The sequence below is a fragment of the Leptopilina heterotoma genome, unplaced genomic scaffold (assembly GCF_015476425.1).
Source record: "Leptopilina heterotoma isolate Lh14 unplaced genomic scaffold, ASM1547642v1 Lhet_14, whole genome shotgun sequence".
In the NCBI taxonomy this organism is placed as follows: Eukaryota; Metazoa; Arthropoda; class Insecta; order Hymenoptera; family Figitidae; genus Leptopilina; species Leptopilina heterotoma.
Window position 1 is genome coordinate 1,344,568 of NW_025110859.1, and position 20,631 is coordinate 1,365,198.

The 20,631-nt window shown below is 27.7% G+C and overlaps 1 protein-coding gene across 1 annotated transcript; it reads right to left on the reverse strand.

The window, feature by feature from the left end:
• Window positions 1–1,124: 1,124 nt before the first annotated feature.
• LOC122497889 lies at window positions 1,125–10,672 on the reverse strand. The gene is made up of 4 exons (XM_043605274.1): window positions 9,551–10,672; window positions 9,045–9,111; window positions 6,725–7,045; window positions 1,125–1,154 (listed from the first exon to the last, which is right to left on the reverse strand). The coding sequence occupies exons 1-3, from the start codon at window positions 9,908–9,910 to the stop codon at window positions 6,750–6,752; spliced, it is 723 nt and encodes a 240-aa protein (XP_043461209.1). The 5' UTR covers window positions 9,911–10,672; the 3' UTR covers window positions 1,125–1,154; window positions 6,725–6,749.
• Window positions 10,673–20,631: the final 9,959 nt, after the last annotated feature.

Here is a 20,631-nt window from a genome sequence, read left to right on the forward strand (position 1 = left end):
TTTGTAAATCTTCTTTCTTCTACTTCGTTGCGTATTTTTCTCAATCGCTTGTTTCTATTGTATATTTGATAACTAACAATATCCTCAATTTTTTCAACCTCAAAATTAAATACTTTATCTTTTTTAACATTTCTTTTAATTTTAATTTCATTATTCTTGATAATTTGCTCTGGAGTAACACTACGAACTATTTATCCATTTTCTGTAACATTTATTCTTTCATCTACGATTTCATTGAAGTTGGGTCTATTAGTAATCTCATTCACTTTTAAAACTTGTAACGTTTTATTACGTTTCTGTTCTACTAACAATCCTTGTTGATACTCAGATTGAATAATTTATATTAGTACTATATTTTCAAATTGTATTTCGCGCCTTAGCGCCAAACTTTAACACCACACTGTAAAAAATTTTAGGTGAAATTTACACCGTCGCACGATGGCAATAAAAGGACCCTCGTCGCACGTGGTAAATTTCCGAACTAAAACTGAAAATTACGCTGCTAGATGAATTTTAATTTTTTGAAAGTAAAATTCATTTTGACAAATAAAATTTCATCGCATTCATATTAATTTTCAGTACCACAATTGTAATTTTCAACTGTATGTATTATTTTTTTTTAAATAAAAAGTAAAATTCATATTGAAAATATTAGACGAATCTAGGTTATATTAAATATGAGAATAATAAAATTGAACCAAAATTAGGGTTATGTTACCTTGTTTCACTTGATTTAAAGTTTTATTACTTTTCCAGACTATTTTTGATAAAAATTGATAATTAATTAATTTAATCTCATGAAATATTGTAGATAATAGGATGGAAAAGTATGAAGTTTGTAAATCGTGAAACTGTATAACGAAACCCTGTGTAAGAGTAAAGGAAGAATAGAATTATATTGCAGAAAATGAAATTCTTTTATACCTATAAATTATATCAAAAAGTTATTTATTAAAACATTTAAAAACATTAATTATTTTTTTAATTAAACATATTCCAAACAATATAAATAATAAACGTAACAATAAATTTTCCAAATTTACATAGATTAATCAGTCTTCTTCTTATGATGAATATATTTGTAATATTAATATTTATAAAAATATTAACAATAACTCCTCTTCCTCGTCGCAGTGATCTGCTTCTAGAACAATCTATTAAATAATTAATAGTTAAATTGATTGACTGACAAAAAGTTAACAAAAATTGTATTAATTGAATAGAATTATGGTGAGACTTTTTTTCTTATAATAAGGTTTAATTGTTTGACAAATTTAGTGGTTACATAATACAGGGCTCGGATCGTCTTTAAGACTCAAAAAAAGTCACAATCAGGAATAAAATTTTAAAAAATTAAATAAAATTCATTAGCAAAATTTTAATTAGGTATTTTTAACATTTTTTAAAAAATTCTCTTTAAAATGTCAATTACACAGGCCGACAAGATTTACTTTCCAAGAATCAGATAATACTTTTCCGAAGGTTTTCGACGTGCTGAATCCGAATTCGGCCTTAAAATAGACCCATCACGTCAGGTTTTCGAGATATTTTAACCTAAAAGTGCAAAAAACCTGTTTTTAGTCATATTTGATGTCATGTAACATCAAGAGATAATTTTTTCATTTAAAAAGTCAATATTGCGTCTAAAAGTGCTACTCTTCCCCTTTAATATCCATTTTGAAAATTTACAAAATCTTCATTTGTCTCTGAGTAATCGTTCATTGAATTTTTTGAGTTTGGCGAATTCTTCGAAAACTAAGTAGAAACAGACAAAACTTCGATAATAAAGCAGATTTTAACTACAAACATCTAAATTTTAAATAGTTCTGAGGATTTTCGATATAACTGAATACGAATTCGATATTAGATTCACAAAATTCAAAATGGCGTATACAATATGGCAGACGATTTATTTCAAATTGATTGTATTTTCCTCAAATATGCCATTTTGAATTCTGTTAATCTGATATCGAATTTGTATTCAGTTATATCGAAAATCCTTAGAACTATTTAAAATTTAGATGTTTGTAGTTAAAATCTGCTTTATTATCGAAGTTTTGTGTTTCTACTTAGTTTTCGAAGAATTCGCCAAACTCAAAAAATTCAATGAACGATTACTCAGAGACAAATGAAGATTTTTTAAATTTTCAAAATGGATATTAAAGGGGAAGAGTAGCACTTTTAGACGCAATATTGACTTTTTAAATAAAAAATTATCACTTGATGTTACATGACATCAAATATAACTAAAAACAGGTTTTTTGCACTTTTAGGTTAAAATATCTCGAAAAGCTGACGTGATGGGTCTATTTTGAGGCCAGATTCGGATTCAGCACGTCGAAATCCTTCGGAAAAGTATTGTCTGATTCTTGGAAAGTAAATTAAATCAAATTTTGTTGGCCTGTGTTATTTTTATAAATAATAAAATTCTCCTCCGAAATGCAATTATTTAACAAATATTTTAATAAAATTCTTGTCAAAATTTTAATTATGTATCTTTATAAATAATAAAATTCTTCGCAGAAATTCAATTATCTTTAAAAGTAATAAAATTCTTCGCAGAAATTCAATTATCTTCAAAAGTAATAGAATTCTTCGCAAAAATTCAATTATCTTCAAAAGTAATAAAATTCTTCGCAAAAATTTAATTATTTTAACAAACTTAAAATAAAATTCAATATTTTTTGGAAGCCATAAAATTATTTAAATAAAAGATGTTTTGATTCTTCTGTTTGGCCTAATGGCTTCATTATATATTTATATTTACAATAAGATGACGCGTTTCGACATGGAATACCACATCCTCATCAGATCTACAATGATAATTTACTACAATATAACATATATACAGACAGCATGTTGGAGAACATTTACGAAGTATAAGATTTCTTTGTTTATATAATATAATTGCTTGAAAAAAATTTTTTTCTTTAAAAAATGTTCATATAAAAAATACATTATCCATGTTACGTTAAAATTTGAAGGTTAAGTGTCAAAATTTACGAAGTCAATACATATAAACATGATAAAGTTCTTTACAACAAATTCAAAAAAATATTTAAAAAACGAGCATTTAATAAAAGTTCATGGTTTTATGTATAATAATTTTATTAAAAACACTTTAAAAACACATAAATAATAAATACCTGCTTAAGACATATAATATTGTTTATTTAAAAATGTAAAAAATGGAACATTGTGCTCATTATTTGTAATTCTTAATATTTTTTAATTTTTTCCTTTTTCGTTTAGACATTTAATCAAAAAAAGTTTTTTATAAAAAATAAATAAATAATTTTTATTTTATTTCAGAGCACATGTTTAAATGATAAAAAAACAGTCACAGAAAACATGTGTTTATGATAGATGACCGTGAAATTCAAAATTAAAGAACAAGGTTTAAATAGAAATGGTTTGCTCGAAGTTGATATAAAAATGGAGTGTCAGATTATAATGAAAGTATACAAAATACATTATGAATGCCATGAATCCTATATATAAAGCTCATTCTTTTACAAAATATTAGGAAAATTAAAATAATTAATATAAACAAATATTTGAAATACAAAAAATTAAAATATCGAAAAAAATGCAACCTCACAATATCACGAAAATATTAGATTCAAATATAAACTGCTTAAATTTTCTGTATCAGTTTTTAGATTAATTGAATTTTTATGTTTAATAATATAAAACATTTCAAGAATTTTCCTCTTGTTGTAATTACTTTCAGCTTGTAGAATCTTAACACTATCAGATGAAAAGTCAAAATTGTGATTATTTACTGTAGAGTGTTTGCAAAGAGCACTTAGTTTACTTTTGTTTGCCTCCTGATATTTATGTTCATAAACCCTTCTTTTTAGATATCTACCAGTTTGTCCAATATATGTAGCATTACAATTTTTACAATCAATTTTGTAGACAACGTTAGTTTTCTCAAATTTCGGGGTTTCATCTTTAGGTAATTTAAAAAGAATTGTGTTAAATTTATTTAATGATTTGAAAACTATCTTAATATTATGTTTATCAAATATTTTCTTAATTAAATGTGAAAAATTTTCTATGTAAGGCATAGAAATAGTTTTCGAAAAAATGTTTTGATTTGAAGTTTCTATAGAATTTTTATTTTTATTACTTTGATAGTTTTCTATCCTTCTATTAATATATTTCTCAAGAAAAGTCGATGGATATCTATTTTTTATTAATGTATCAAATACTAGTTTAATATTACTTGTATGATATTTTGGTTCAGATAATTTAATGGCCTTGTCAATGAGAATAAACTATTCCAATTTTTACATTAATATGATGATGTGAATTGAAATTAAGATAATTTCCAGACCATGTCTTCTTTCGAAACCAGTTTGTTTCTATAAATTTTCCGGAAAAATCCATTGATATATCCAGAAAATTAATTTTCCTCGCAATTGGGAATTCAAGCGTGAACTTTAAATGTTCATCCTTAGAATTAAATCTGCTGAAAAAATCCTGAACCTTATCAATCGGTATACAGCATATCGAATCGTCAACATATCTATAATAAAATATGATTTGGTAGTCAATTTCGTTAAAGATTTCCATCTCAATATGCTGCATTAAAATTTCTGAAACTACAGCAGAAATTGGGCTACCCATTGGCACACCAAACTTCTGTTTATATAATTTTCCCTGAAATTTGAGAAAAGAGTTTTCAAGACACAACTTTAGACCGTTCAAAAAATCATCGCAAGACAGCTTTGTATGCTTTTGATATTGAGACCAGTTAGATTTTATGATAGAATATACTTTTTCACAATCAATATTAGTGAACATAGATACTACATCTAAGGATATTATAGTATAATCCTCTGGTACAAAAACATGGTTAATTTTATTATGAAAATCCCAACTGTCCTTTAACGTATTTTCTGATCCACGTGTTACTTCAATTAAAATATTTTGATAGAACTGAGAAATATTATAAAGGGGGGAACCGATAAATGACACTACTGGTCTTAAAGGGCAGTCAGCTTTATGTATTTTAGGTAAACCATATATTAAAGGAGGAACTCCATTTGAACATTTTAAATAAAAAGCCATAGAATCTGTAATAACTTGTTTTCAAACCCAGCAATCTAATAATGAAGTTAAATTTTTTTGGATGTTAATAATTGGATTTGCACGTAAGGGTTCATAAGTATTTTTGTCAGATAATAACTGTTCCATTTTTTAAATATAATCTGTTTTACATAAAGCTACGATAGTTTTACCCTTATCAGCTTTTGTTATTATAATATTTTTATTATCTTTCAAGAATTGTTTAGTTTTACTAAATTTAAACTCAAGAGAACGTAAATTTGGATCTCATGTTTCACTAGATCGTATAAAAGAAGTAAGGTTAAATGTGAAACTTGATCTCAAGATATCCAAATCTCTTTGTGTAATTTTAAGTGGTTTTTCTTCAATCCCCGCAATAAAATCAGCTTTCGGTATATTTGACCTTTTAAAAGGTAATGCAAAATTCCCACCAAGACTCAAGATTTGTATTACATCATCCGGAAAATTAAGAGTGGTTAAATTTTTAAAACTACTTTTTTTATCAACTATAATTTCTCTAACATATTTATTTTTTAAAATATTAATCTTTTTCTTAGATATTTCTATTAAACGTGAGCCATATTGTTTAATCCCTTGAAAATTGCACTTCTTTAGATTTGACAAAAAATTTGATGATGTTTTATTAGTAAGTATAATAAATAATATATATTTATTAATATAAATAATATTAATATATATTATATATTATATATTATATATTATATATTATATATTATATTATTATATATTATATATTATATAATATAATAAGTATAATACTCGGTCATCTTTAATTACTATAAAACATGAAGGTTCAAAAGGTTCAAAAAGGTTTGAATTTGAATCTTTTGAAGAATTTTAATTTCTATGGAAAGACAATAATTAAATATTTATTTAAACAAGAAGTTATTGATGTTTTCGACAAATTTGTAAATAAATGTAACAGAGCATTTTTTTGACTCAAACTTTTTCCTTTAAATTTAAAAAAAAATTTTAATTCTATTCGCATTTTACTAAAAAAATCTCGAAAAAGTCGATTAGTCGCATTTTTTCACAAAAAAGTCGAAAAAAGTCACATTTCCTTAGAAAAGTCGGAAAAAGTCGCACAATCCGAGCCCTGAATTAATAATTATTCAATATTTTGTGGATATAAAAAAAATTTTAATTCTAATTAAGTCATGCACGGAGAAAAATAGTTACCTAGATTAGCTAATTATTAGTTATGGTACAGCTAACTCAATTGCTATTATATGGATAGCAATTATTGTTAGCTAACGCAGCTAATAATTAGCTAAAATAGCTAACTTTTTTGCTACAACAGCTAATTGTTAGCTGCCATAGCTAAAAATTAGCTATCCGTACAATAGCAAACTCATTTTTCTCCGTGTGAAAATACTTGAAACCATAATTTTAACTGCGAAAAAACATTATTTACAATTTCAAAGATCAATTTGATTTTTCCATGTAATATTATAAAAAAAGGGAATCTTAACTTTTAAAAAGGCATTCAAATGTTTAAAAAATTTCAAATTAAGTAACAAATTATAGAAATGCTATTTTCATTTTTAAATTCTATTTATTATTTTATTTATTCTATTTAAAAATGTTTGTAAGTTATAAAAAATGTCAATTTTTTGTAAATTTTTACCTGAGCTTTGATTCATTTCTTCTTTTTAAGACGATGATGATGATGATGATGATGTAGGAACATTTACGTCACGCAACTTATTATATAAGCCCATGACCTTCGATAAAACCACCGTATGATGTCGAGCTTTACTACGGTGTTTAGATCTAATTGGGCTTGCGTACATTTCGACGAATAATAAAGTAGCAGCCAAATTGTCATTATATATTCTGTTGAAGACATAAGTAGAAGCAAAAAAATACTGGAACGCTTTTACGAAGTCTGTATTGTACCATACTGCAACCTTGTCAATTATGACACGATATTCTATTGGATTCGAATCTGCAAGCAAACATTTTTACAATCAATTTTTATGTGTTCGGTAAAACGCCAATTCCTACCCAGCAGAAGATGTTCTCGGAAGCTTCCGTAAAGCTTTTAGTGGAATCTTTGCAATCCTCCTTTAAAATTTAAAGGAAAGATACCTTGAAGCTGAAAATATCCGAATTAGAGGAAACTTCCATTGGAACCTTAAGTGTAGCCTCGACCAGAAGAACAAGGAAAGTTTCTCAGAAACCTATAAGAAAGCTTCCTTTCAGGCGAATAATTTAAGCTTAAGGGTAGCTTCCTTTAAACTTTCAAAAGAAAATTGCAGAAATTCCACTGGAAGCTTCTGGGAAGATTTTGTGCTGCATCGGTTGTTAGAAATTTAAACTTTTTCATTACAAAAATCTAATAAATTCATAAAATTTTTTATAAAAAAGATTTTTCTTCTAAATTGCATAATAAACTAGTTTACAATAACAATTAAAATCACAAAATAGCCTGAATTCTTGCTTATAATATAAGTCCGTTAAAACAGAAAATTAAATATTATTATCACGGAGAAAACGAATAAAGTAACTATACTATTTTCAAAGTAAAACTTACACTGATAAAAACTTCTGCGAATTTTTGTCAATTCGTACTATTTTTGGAGTAAAAGTTGCTTCAATCGAAGTGCATTTTCGTAAAAATTTGTAAAATATATTTCGAACGTAGCAAAATTAACTCTGAAAATAGTAAAAGTTGACAAAAATACTAAGAATATAGAACTCCTGATTTTATCACTCGGTTAAATTAATAATATGTAAGATGTTGTAAACTATCGATCACTCCGAGTCAAACTAAGAAGTTGCAGGTACTTTTGGTTTTACTCTGTAAATAGTAAAAGTAACTTTACATTATTCTCTACGTATGAATAAGTTAATTAGGTTAAAAATATTGTTTTTTTAATGTCTTTAAATATATATATTAAATGTTGTTTTAAAATTTTATGTTCATTCAAAAAGTTTTGTTTCTTATTTAATTTTAACGAATTTGAGCAGTACTCTTTTCTTAATTTTTAAATACTTCTGATTACAATTTCAATGTGCATAAAGAATTTTATGAGGACAAACATAAAAATGTACTTTTTATAGCAGAAGTTAAAATGAAAAAATATATTACAGAGTTGCTACGCTTTTGCTCTTTTTAAATTCCCTGACTTTTCCAGGTTTTTGAAATGAAAATTATTCGAAAACATCAATAACTTCATTTTCAAATAAATATTTAATCATTTTTTTTTATAGAAATGAAGATATTCGAAAATTTGAAATTCAATAAAAAAGAAAGAATATTATTATAAAAATTGCTACTTTGTTACTGTAACTTCTTCATAAATTATTTTCATCATTGCGATTATTTATTTATGGAATTTTCAACTAAAATTCTTCAATTTTTAAAAAATAATTGTAGAAAATTTTTTTTGGATATTTTCATATTCTTTTGTTTACAATTTAATTTTATGAAATTTCGATTATTCTGACATTTTACGATTAAATATATTAGAAATTAAAAACTTAAAATAATTAAAAAAAATTCCATTAAACTTATTGAGAAAAAATCAATTCTATAGAATTCTTAATCTGAAGTATGAAAAGTTCAAATTTTCAAAGATTTTAATTTGAAATTCATTTTTAAATCAATATTTATTAAAGCATTCTAAGAGAATTTAAATAAGTTTAGTATAAAAATAAATATTGTTTAAAAGAATTGAATGTTTCTTAAAATTTAATTTTAATAAAAAATTTTATCAACAAATTTAAAAAAAAATGTAAGATTAATTACATTTTTTGAGAAATTTGATGAAAATTGTATTAAAAATAATTGAAATTCTGACAAGAATTTTATTAAAAGTTTTGAAAATAATTGAATCGAGGAAGAAAATTTTATTATTTATAAGAATAGTTGAAATTTTGAAAAGGTTTCCAGGCTGCGTAGCAACCCTGTACTATTATGAATATAATTAATGATTAAAAACCTTTAGCTCTCAAAAGACATGGCGTGTCCGGCAATTCCAAAGAATCCAATTGTTCCAATTCAGATGTCTGTAATGAAAATAAGTTATATTTTTAAATATTATGAGATAATTTTTTTTGTAAGCTGTTTCTTAAGTTTAATTAAAAGAAGAAAGATCAAATCGCTTTTTTTTCATGTAACATTGGTTAAACAAGGAAATTTTAACTTTTTTAAGAAGGGATTCACATTAAAAGAAGAAAATTTTCAAATTAAGTAACAAATTATTGTAACGCTTTTTTTGTTTTGAAATCGTAAACTGTAAATTTTTCTATATCCAGAGTAAATTACAATAAAAATTAGTAAATTTGACTTCAAACTTACTATACAAAAATGAACTGTGAAAAGAGTAAAAATTTTTAAAAATCGTTATTTCCAGAGTGTTTTTCATAAAATTCTGAGAAAAGGGAATAACTGTGATCTATGATTATTGAAAATATTGAAATCAAAATCGCAATTAACAATACTAACCTCACACTCTACACAGAGAAAATTGATTTTTTCTCCAAAGTGGCTCGCTACAATGTCCAAAACTTGCAGGAACATGATTTCTTCATCTGTGGTTTTTTCAAATTGAAACAGCGAAACTGTACCTTTCGTTGCAACTGGTGCATCAACTTCATTTGCAGTGTTATTTGTATTTTTTCCCCTACTTTTTTTCTCATTCGATCTAATCATTGTTTTTGAGTGAAATTTTAAATCGTTGAATGTAAAAATTTTCTCGTACTGTTTTATCATCCCATTCGTGACGTCTGCAATTTCGTGTCCCACTAATAATTTATAATGCCAAAATAAATAATTGTCAATTATAAGTAACGGCCATTCTGTCATAACATTATTAATGTCTGGAAAATTTTTAAAATTATTTAAAAAGAGTCTCTGAGCAGTGTATGTCGTTTCTAAGTGATGTGTGATATCGTCATCATATTCTTCGTGAATTTCAAGGGCATATTGTTGCAGTACTTGCTGACTAGTTTTAACGGATTCGTCAGTTTGGTTTTCAGGGTGTTTCTCTGGTTGCCAATTTACACAACCAGCTTGCGCAAGAATCAATTTTTTTTGTCTGAAATAGCAACTCTTTTCGTCTGCTTTAAAAAATTATTACCGCTGCTTCTAGAAATGTATGCGAATCTATTTTTAATTTTTTGTTTAATCACGTAATAACCTCCACCGAAATTTCCTCCCCCTTCCTTTAAATCCTTAAAAATGTTTGGATAATCATTAACCATTTTTTTCGCTATCTCGACAAAATCTTTTTCTTTTAAATCGGTTGTTAAAAACCTCACCTGCACGGAGAAAATTTCTTTCGTAATAATTACAATAGTGTATATTACAGCTCGGATATGTGACCACTTTCTGTAATGATTACGAAAACTATGTAATTTATTAAGAATTTAGTAGGAGCGATTACTATAGTTACTTTAATGAATCCAAACACTGTATTAATCGTGTTGAAATTTATTTTTTGGAATCATTAATAGTTTAGATGTACAGGTTCAGAAAGGGTACTGTAGGCATTCACGCAGAGACTTGTTATAATTACAATAGTCTACGTTAAAAGGAAATCTTGGATACTGTTCACATTTGTAGCGGTCTAAGGAAATCATTGATACAGACTGTAGTAGCCTTTACGACAGGACTATTGTAAAATAAGGTGACCGCGGCTGCCTTGCCTTCTTATTTTACTATAGTTCTTCGTAAAGACTACTATTGCTATATTTCTGATTACAAATAACTGTTGTAAAGTTAAAAAAGAAAATTTTCAACTAAAATAAATTTTTTTTGTAATTCATTACTTGCGTAAAGTACGTAAGTTACCTAATTAGCGCAATTTACAATAATTCGTCTATTACGTAACTTAAGTTATTTACGTAAGTGCAACTTACGTTATTTACGTAACTTATATTTTTACGTATCATACATTATTTACGCAACTTATATAATACGTAACTTACGTAAGTTAACTTACTTATTTGTGTAACTTACTTTTGTTATTTACGTAACTTGCGTAAGTTATGTAACTTACGTAAGTTGTGTAAATTATATAACAATTTATACAGGCAAGAAATCTTGTACCTTCGGTGCGTGTGTTAGAAAAAAAAAATTTCACTATGGAAATGTAATAAAAAATAGACCTTACAATATTAAAGACTAACAATGAACAATAATTGTATTAATTATTGAGAACGAAGTGATTTTTTTACATTTAAAGTGTATAAGTCTTTCTCGCAAGCGGTGAACTTTCATAGCAGTTAGTATATAAGGAAGTTTAAGTAATGTATAAATATGTGTAAATAGCGATCGTTATTATGTTATGCGTTTAGTATTTAAGTTAGATTTATGTACTTAGGGTTTAGTGAAATTGTCTAGTTTAATAATATAATTAATCTTGAAGTGGGTAGTCTTGGAAAAGTGAAATTAATGTGCAATACATGATTAGAAGTCATGAATTACAAAAAAATTTTATTTTAGTTGAACATTTTCTTTTTTAACTTTACAACAGTCATTTGTAATCAGAAATATAGCAATAGTAGTCTTTACGAAGAACTATAGTAAAATAAGAAGGCAAGGCAGCCGCGGTCACCTTATTTTACAATAGTCCTGTTGTAAAGACTACTACAGACTGTATCACTGATTCCCTTAGATTGATGCAAATGTGGATAGAATCCAAGATTTCCTTTTAACGTAGACTATTGTAATCAGTCACATAGACTTTGTGCTAACTCATATTTAGTTCGTATTTATTTCAAATAAATTTTTAATGAGTACGTTCGACTTACAGAATTGTTACAACGAAGCTACTTTAGGCATTACGAAAAGTGGTCACATATCCGAGCAGTACTGTTCGCCTATTGTAATCATTAACAGAAAATTTTTCTCCGTGTGGTCAACAATTCTATTAACCATTGTGGTTACTAAAAATTTTGAGCGTTTTCCTGCTTCTAAATCTGCAAAATACATTTCATTTTCACGGGGCCATAAAATAGTAAATTTTTCCCAATCTACCACATTATTTGTACCATTTTCTACAACATTCTCATTCGTGCTATTTTCGACGTCATTTGTCGTTTTGCCATTTTCACCATCATTCTTATCCGTTCCTTCGTCGTACTTATTCCAATCCACATTTTCGTCTGATCCATTTTCATCTTCATTCCCAAGCTCTTCATCTTCGCTTCCATTCCTATTAAGACACGCCTTTTTAGCAGGGGGTCCATTATATGGGGAACTACTGGAATTTTTATTCTTCGCAGAGACCGAATTTTCATTAGAAAGTTTGGCATTTGTTTTTGTTGGTACCAAAAATTTTTCAGCAGCTGTCCACTTTTCAAATGAATGCAGTAGCAAAAACACTTGAGGTGGCCTCGAGGTATTTATTGTTAAAAATTCTAAGACATCATCAGTAGATACAACGCTGCCGTCTTCTTCTAACACTAATGTTGATCCTTGAATACCAAGTTTTTCTTTCCCTTGAGCAATGACTGCAGATAATTTTGGTTCCGAAATTACAACAGCCTTTTTTAATCTGTCGCAACTCCACACTTTGAACATACACTGCATCTCTGAAGTTAAAAATTGTATGTAAGAATTTTAGAGTTTAGTATACTTATAATTAAAATGCTTTCTTTAAAATTTAATTTTTACTTTCACAAGGGTTACTACAAAACATACATTTTATAATTCTATGGCTTTTCCAGATTTTCCAGACCGTTTTTTAAAAAATTCCAGAACAAAAAATAAAATCATTTCAGTAAATTTTTAGCTAATTACAACAAAAAATATAAAATCAATCACTGTAAAAAATGATTATATGTAAATTAACTGAAAAAACATTTACAAAACTTAACATTTATATATATTAAGCATGATATTATTATTATAATAATATTTAGTTTTTCATATATATATTTTTTAATATATAGTTCTATTTGTATGATACTAAAACTAAATACTCACTGTTATTAAGAAAATTTAAAACATCTAAAGTAGTATTTCTCTCATTTTATTATCGTAAGAAATGTTGTATTAACTTGGAAGATGTTTAATTGAAAATTTCATATCGTATAATAAAATTATGTATTGTAATTAAAAAATAAAAATAATTTTTTTTTAATATTATGAACGATTGAAGGTTTAAATGTCTAAAACTAATGGAACATATTTACACACATATACTTTATCACATCCAATATTTGTTTTCGAAAATGGATGGGACTGAGTAGCTGAGAGTATTCGAAAGTTGCTAATTTATCTTCCAATTGTTCAAATTCATTAGATTTCATTGACTTAAATACTCCAAGGTCTTTATTGTAATTTGCTTCGTGTCGCAGTCTCAAGAAAATTATATTTTGATGAGTTTCATTTACAAGGATCTCATCAATCGTCAGCAAAATAAATTTGTCAAGTTCACCTTTGCCAACACATACAACCATATCCCTTTTATAAGTAACTCCTTTAAAATTGATTTCTGTGGAAACACTGTTAATTATTTCTGAATTACCCAAATTTAAAATAAGTAACCGTCCCACATAGCACCATAGTATGAGGTAAGGTTATGTTGAGTACTAATCGTAAGGCACATAAGGTTACACAATATTGCTGCGGTAGACCTGAGGTGAACTAAAAACTTCCGCCATGGAGGTAAGGTTACATGTTAGGGTGTGGTGAGTATATATGATAAGGCCATGGTAACCTTACACGTTAAGGTTAAGGTAACCTTACACGTTAAGGTTGAGGTAACGTTACATGTTAAGGTTGAGGTAAGGTTACATGTCAAGGTTGAGGTAAGGTAATTATTAAGTTGTAAGGTTGAGGTAAGGTTAAGGTAAGGTTGTGATAAATTTACCAGTTATGGAAAATATTGAAAAAATAATTAATAAATAAATATTCAATTAAAAAGTTAGTTTGTTGCTCTTCTCTATTTTGGAAACCTGACATGAAGCAGAAAATTTTGAAAACAAATTTGGGGGGAATGGGATTCGAACCCGGGATCGACGCGCATAAACCTATCATTCTAACTAACTGAGCTAAGTAGAGAACTGGCAGAAGGAAAATTAATGATGCCTTTAAGGTGAACCAAGAAGATGATTAACTCCTTAAAGGCAATATTAATTTTCCTTCTACCAGTTCTCTACTTAGCTCAGTTAGTTAGAATGATAGGTTTATGCGCGTCGATCCCGGGTTCAAATCCCAGTCCCCCCAAATTTGTTTTCAAAATTTTCTGCTTCATGTCAGGTTTCCAAAATAGAGAGGAGCAACAAACTAACTTTTTAATTGAATATTTATTTATTAATTATTTTTTCAATATTTTCCATAACTGGTAAATTTATCACAACCTTACCTTAACCTTACCTCAACCTTACAACTTAATAATTACCTTACCTCAACCTTGACATGTAACCTTACCTCAACCTTAACATGTAACGTTACCTCAACCTTAACGTGTAAGGTTACATCAACCTTAACGTGTAAGGTTACCTTAACCTTAACGTGTAAGGTTACCATGGCCTTATCATATATACTCACCACACCCTAACATGTAACCTTACCTCCATGGCGGAAGTTTTTAGTTCACCTCAGGTCTACCGCAGCAATATTGTGTAACCTTATGTGCCTTACGATTAGTACTCAACATAACCTTACCTCATACTATTGTGCTATGTGGGGTGTTTCTGGATCAGTAATTGTCGGCGAATTGTAGGGTACAGCATTTTTGAATTCAACTGAAGAGGAGTATGTTTCTTGCTTAACATTCAAGCACTGTTGTATCTCGTGTTTGAAACATAAACTTTTAGTTATATTTTTAAAATTCTTGCAGTGTCGAATAACATTTTTGAGAAAGGACTGACTCTCAAAACGAAGAGTCCATAAATGTTTTAATGGACCAAAATGCAAGATCAAAGAAGGGTAATGGGTTATATAGTGATGTTTTGGTTTCAAAGAAACTAAAGGAAAACATGTGATTCTTAAGTTCAAATAATCCTCAATCTCTTGCTGTAAAAGTGCAATTTGTTGAATTGATATTGCGGATGCGCAAACAAGAGCGCAAACTTCTCGCATGTGTATTACCATTTCCCAAACTGGATCCTTTAAATCTTCAATTTTGTCGCTTAGAATGATGGGAAATATTAAAAGAAGTTGTCTTATTTCGCTTGCAGTACCTATTAATTTGATGTCAGATTTAATGGGTGGAAGATTTTGTTTTTCCTCCTTACATAACTTAAAATTTTTTATCCGTTTATTTAATTCTAAAAGTGTGATCCAATCTTCACTAATGAAATATTTAATCGCAAGCGCTAAATCATTTCGAACTATACCCTCGAATAAATCATGCGCAATACACGGTGGCAATCCAGGGTTGCACACATGAAAATGTTCTAAAGTATTTAAGACAGATTTTCCTTTTATTCCGAGATATAATTTCTTCGATTCTATTGCAATGTCAGAATTATTTTCATAATTATTAATGTTGCGCAGATTATGAACACCATGCTCTCCCGAATGCAATTCGTCTCTAGTGATTTCACAAAATCGACAAAAATTTATTGATTTACTAAAGTTGGTAGTGAATCCTCCTATGTCATGACTCCCCAAATGATCTCCAAGCACTGCCAATATAGTTCTACGGTACAATATAGTTCTGTCCTCGTAAGAAACATTTATTCCTCTTGACTCTAAATTTTTTATGTCATCCAACATTGGATATTAAAATATTTACGTAGTGAAATAAGTGTTCATTTTTAACAAACTTATCATTGTTATCGACTTGTTCATTTTTTTCAAATTTAATTTCAACAGGTTGAACAAAATCGTAATTTTCTGTATAATATTTATTTCGGGCATATGAACTTCGTAATGAACCTTCTTTTCGATCCAGCGGCTCCTTTAAAGGTGAAAAATTTTCTGTGAACTTCGTTAGAATATCTTCCTTCTCAGCATCAGAAATTTTACAGTTTTTCAGAGTGTGCATAAAATTTATTTCACAATTTTCAAAGGCTGTACTTATCCCTTCAATACATCCTTGTAAAACTGCTTTTGTGGCAAAAATTCTATCTAATTTAATATTTTTTAATCCAAAAGATTAATAAAGATATATTATTTCTATCTTATTTTATTCGTGTCATTCCTGTTATATTCTATAGTTATCCATGGCAATCCATATGTATCCTTATTTTCATCCACATAAATTTGTATAGGGGAAGTATTGGTTATGACAACGTTTATTGTGAAAGATTGGTAGTAATTACAATAATATAGGGGGTAAAATTTGGCAAAGAATGCCACATTTACAAATAAAAAAGTTAAATCTTTTAATAATAATTAAATAGTAAAAGCAATATAACATGAATATTTGAAAAATAATTGATTTTTGAAAAAGTTTCAAATTAAAATCTTTGAACATTTTATTTTTTTATACTTTTAACTAACAATTATGTAGAACAAGTTTTTTGTCAAATTTTAATTCCAATTCTGTTGAAGTTAACTGAATTTCTTAATATATATAGGTATATAGATATATATATAGGTATATATGGAGCATTCCACGCCAAATCGGAAATTATTTTGCTTTTGCATCTCAAATTTTTTTTAAACATTTTTTTTCTTTTAGTACTCTTTGAAATGAGCTACCTTGATATTTTTCAAATTTTTTTATAAAGCGGTTCAGGAGATACAGATTTTTGAAAAATGACTTTTGCTACGTAAATTTTTTTTTTAATTGCTTATAACTCGGTCAAAAATTCATCCAATTGGACGCTTTTATAATGAAAAGTTTTGTTTTCATGCGTAGTTTTTAATAAAAATATTTAAAAAAAATTTTTTAAATAATTTACGATAAGATTTTAAAATTTTTTAAATAAAATTTCATTTTTAATAATGTATGTATCGATCAATTTTTTTAAAAAATTTTTGTAAGAAAGTAGCACTAAATTAACAATTGTTAAACCTTGTCTGATTGTGGGCAAATGATGGGATCTAATTATTTGAATTTTTTAAAATTTTATATACACAGTGAAAACGGTAGGCCTAACTTGTCATTTGACCAAATCACAATTTTACACAGAAAGAAGGTTAAGTTTGGAGAGACTCAGTCTGAAAACACATTTGCTGTAAAAAATTTGTGTGATTTTGTCAAATGGCAATTTAGTCATTTGGCCACCACTGCGTATATAAAAATTTCAAAATAAATAGATCCCATCGTTTGCCCACGATCGGACAAGGCTTAAAAATTGTTAATTTAGTGCTAATTTCTAACAAAATTTTTTTAAAAAAATTGATCGTTACATAGGGTAAGTGCGGGTATAGTCGGACAGTACTAGTAGTCGGACACTTTCGTGTTTTTTGGCAAATAAATAATAATGCATTGTGATAATTACTTTAAAAAGTATACTAGACGAATGTGTGAGGTTTATATTTTATTAAAATAGTGTTATTTTCGAAAATAATTAAACAATAAATATTTTATTTAATGTTTTAAAAATCATGGTGTCCGACTATAGATACAACCATTTTCGAGTAGCGCGATGAGTGGCACAAAGTTTTGTTGATAATTAATCATAAATATTAAAACTTATAGGGTTTAAATATTATATTAATAACTTCTAATATGCTTTAATTCCATTTTCCAGCAGATAGCAATTAAAAAATTATCTTTTTCTTTTTATAAATTCAAAATATCTGACAGATGTCCGACTATAGAAACAAGGGGAAAAAGTGTCCGACTACTAAAGCATTCGTAATTTTTTATTAAAATGTTTATATTTTATTAAATACTCAACTATTTGTAACAAATTTATATGATTTTTAATCCTGAAGAACTCCTTTAATTAATAATGTGCTTATAAACACAGTAGATATTTTCTATTTCAAGAAAAAAAGCATAATTTAAGATTGTATCCTTAAGTGTCCGACTACTAGTGCATTTACCCTACATTGTTAAAAATGAAATTTTATTTAAAAAATTTTAAAATCTTATCGTAAATTATTTTAAAATTTGTTTAAAATATTTTTATTAAAAACTACACGTGAAAACAAAACTTCATTATAAAAACGTCCAATTTGATCAACTTTTGACCGAGTTATAAGCATTTTAAAAAAAATTTACGTAAAACGTCATTTTTCAAAAATCTGTATCTCCTGAACCGCTTTATGAAAACTTTGAAAAAATCAAGGTAGCTCATTTTAAAGAGTACTAAAAGAAAAAAATGTTTAAAAAAAATTTGAGATGCAAAAGCAAAATAATTTCCGATTTGGCGTGGAATGCCCCATATATATGTGTATACAAAAATATACATTTTACAGTGATAAGTAATATATTAATAATATAATGAAATATTTATAAATGTACAGAATAATTTTTTTTGGTATATAGCTACAAAGTGTTTTATTCTATGTAGAAAAAAATAATTTTGTAATTTTATTATTCTCATACAAGAAAAACGCTGAAATAAATAAATTTGTTTGGAAATAATTCGTTCTATCACTCAAAATAATTTTATAAATCATAAATATAAAATATTTAATGGATTTAAATTTAATAATTATAACTTTATAAGTATTGTAATATTATTAAATCCTACCTACATATAAAATTCTGCACCAATAAAATATTATATTTTAAAAAACATGTGCCAAAACACCACTATAACCATTTGATATGTTTTTCTTTTCTCACTTGCTCATATTTTACGATATAAAAAAGAGGGCAATATGCGCATGCGCGCAGAGCATAATTTTTTTCATTTTGTGAGTATAGTTCTCCTACAGAAAAATGTTTCATTCTTGAGAGACTTCACACAGTCATTTCAGTCTTCTTAGTCTTACTCCCTGCTGCTTACCTTTCGGGAGTAGATTCTCGCCTTTTTGAGGTAACTGCGAGTCTTGAGGCAGAGAGCTCTAGCGTCACCCATGTAAAGTCTGCAGCCTGCCCAAAATTCTTTTAGTGTGAACTTGTTACTTCGCTTTCATAGTGACTGGTACCGTCTACCGATTAGCAAAGAGAAACGTAGACGTGTTAGTGGATCATCAAACATTCATTATTTTCGAAATTTGTAAAGTGGTACTTGATTTAAAGCTAAATTGTTAAATTTTTTAAAATTATTTTTTTTTTCGGACGCACAATAGATTTCGCTTTTTAAGTAAAGAGGATGTAGCGATGGGCTATAATATAGCAAATGGCATGCATTGTACAGTACAGCCATCGTCATCGCATTCAGCGTAAATGCAAGAAGAGAGTAGCGAACGCGCACGTAACTCGCGCTGCCTGCAGTCACTCCCCCCACCTTTCGCTTTCTTCGTACCGCGACAGAGCGAATCTCTTATACCTCCTTCAGTTCGTGGCCTGACCTGCTTCGAGGAGTTTCTCGGGAAGGATGGTCACGAACTCACTCCCTAGTTCTTTACCACTTGGACTTCCCTGCGGGAGCTCTCACGAGAGGACCTCTTGGTAAAGATTTCCTATACCCATATTATGCCCGCAGGTGTATATAGGAGCTGTTATTACACCTGCGGCTAAGCTACGGTGATGATTTCTTCTCTCAGGGAGCACTCTGGACAAGAAATCGCCGTTGAGTTCTTAATTCACAAATTTTTCGCGTTGGGCAAGAATATCGGCAGCGTTTCCGATATTAGAATCTTGTTTCTGCCTTAACGAAGAGCAGATTAAGTTTCCTCAAAGTGCACGTCTTGGTCACGTCAGTCACGATAGATTATGGGACGAATTCTAGACTAGTTTCGTAAATTATAAACTCGATAGAATGCAATACATTTAGACAAAAGGAAAACCTATGTAAACTAGTATTGAATATTTTATTGCTTGCGTTCTCAGTTATTTTTATTGTTAATAATTATTTGATTAGGAAATGTTAATTTATTCGCGTCTCAAAATTATATTATTATTATTATTTGTCGATTAGATTCTCAATCATTATTATATTTTCGTCATACTTGAATTATTATTTTATACTTTATTATTGTTAATTGTAATTTCTGATTATTTAATATTTTTTGTATAATATTATTTTATTATAATATATTTTTTTAAGGTTTAATTCTCGCCTCGTTATTGACTACAGCTTTACTCAGAATCACAGAAATCAAGTTAAGCTCAATAGATGACGCTTCATGCCATTAACTATGGATAATTATTTAATTAATATTTAAGGGAACCTGGACTCTATCCGGCGAGCGAATTCCTAGCAAATAAAAATCCTATCATTACAACCTTCAAACAAAAATATTAAAAACAAAAAAAATACCCTAATTCGTTATTAAAAAAATTGAAATAAACATTTAAACAGTAAGTTAATTGAATTAACAATTAAAATTTTTTAAATTAGATAAATGAAAAACCAGAAATTTCATACTTTTTACATTATTTAAAAATTTCTAAAATGTTCACACGTTCCTGGCAGTATATCTGTTTCTACCTTATTCGATAATATTTTCCAAAAATTTAATATTTTTTGTCATGGTTGCTACAAAAACTAATTTTTGTTTTAATCTGACTTTCCCTAATTTGTAGACTTAAAAATAAAGTCTTTCTTTCTTTCTTT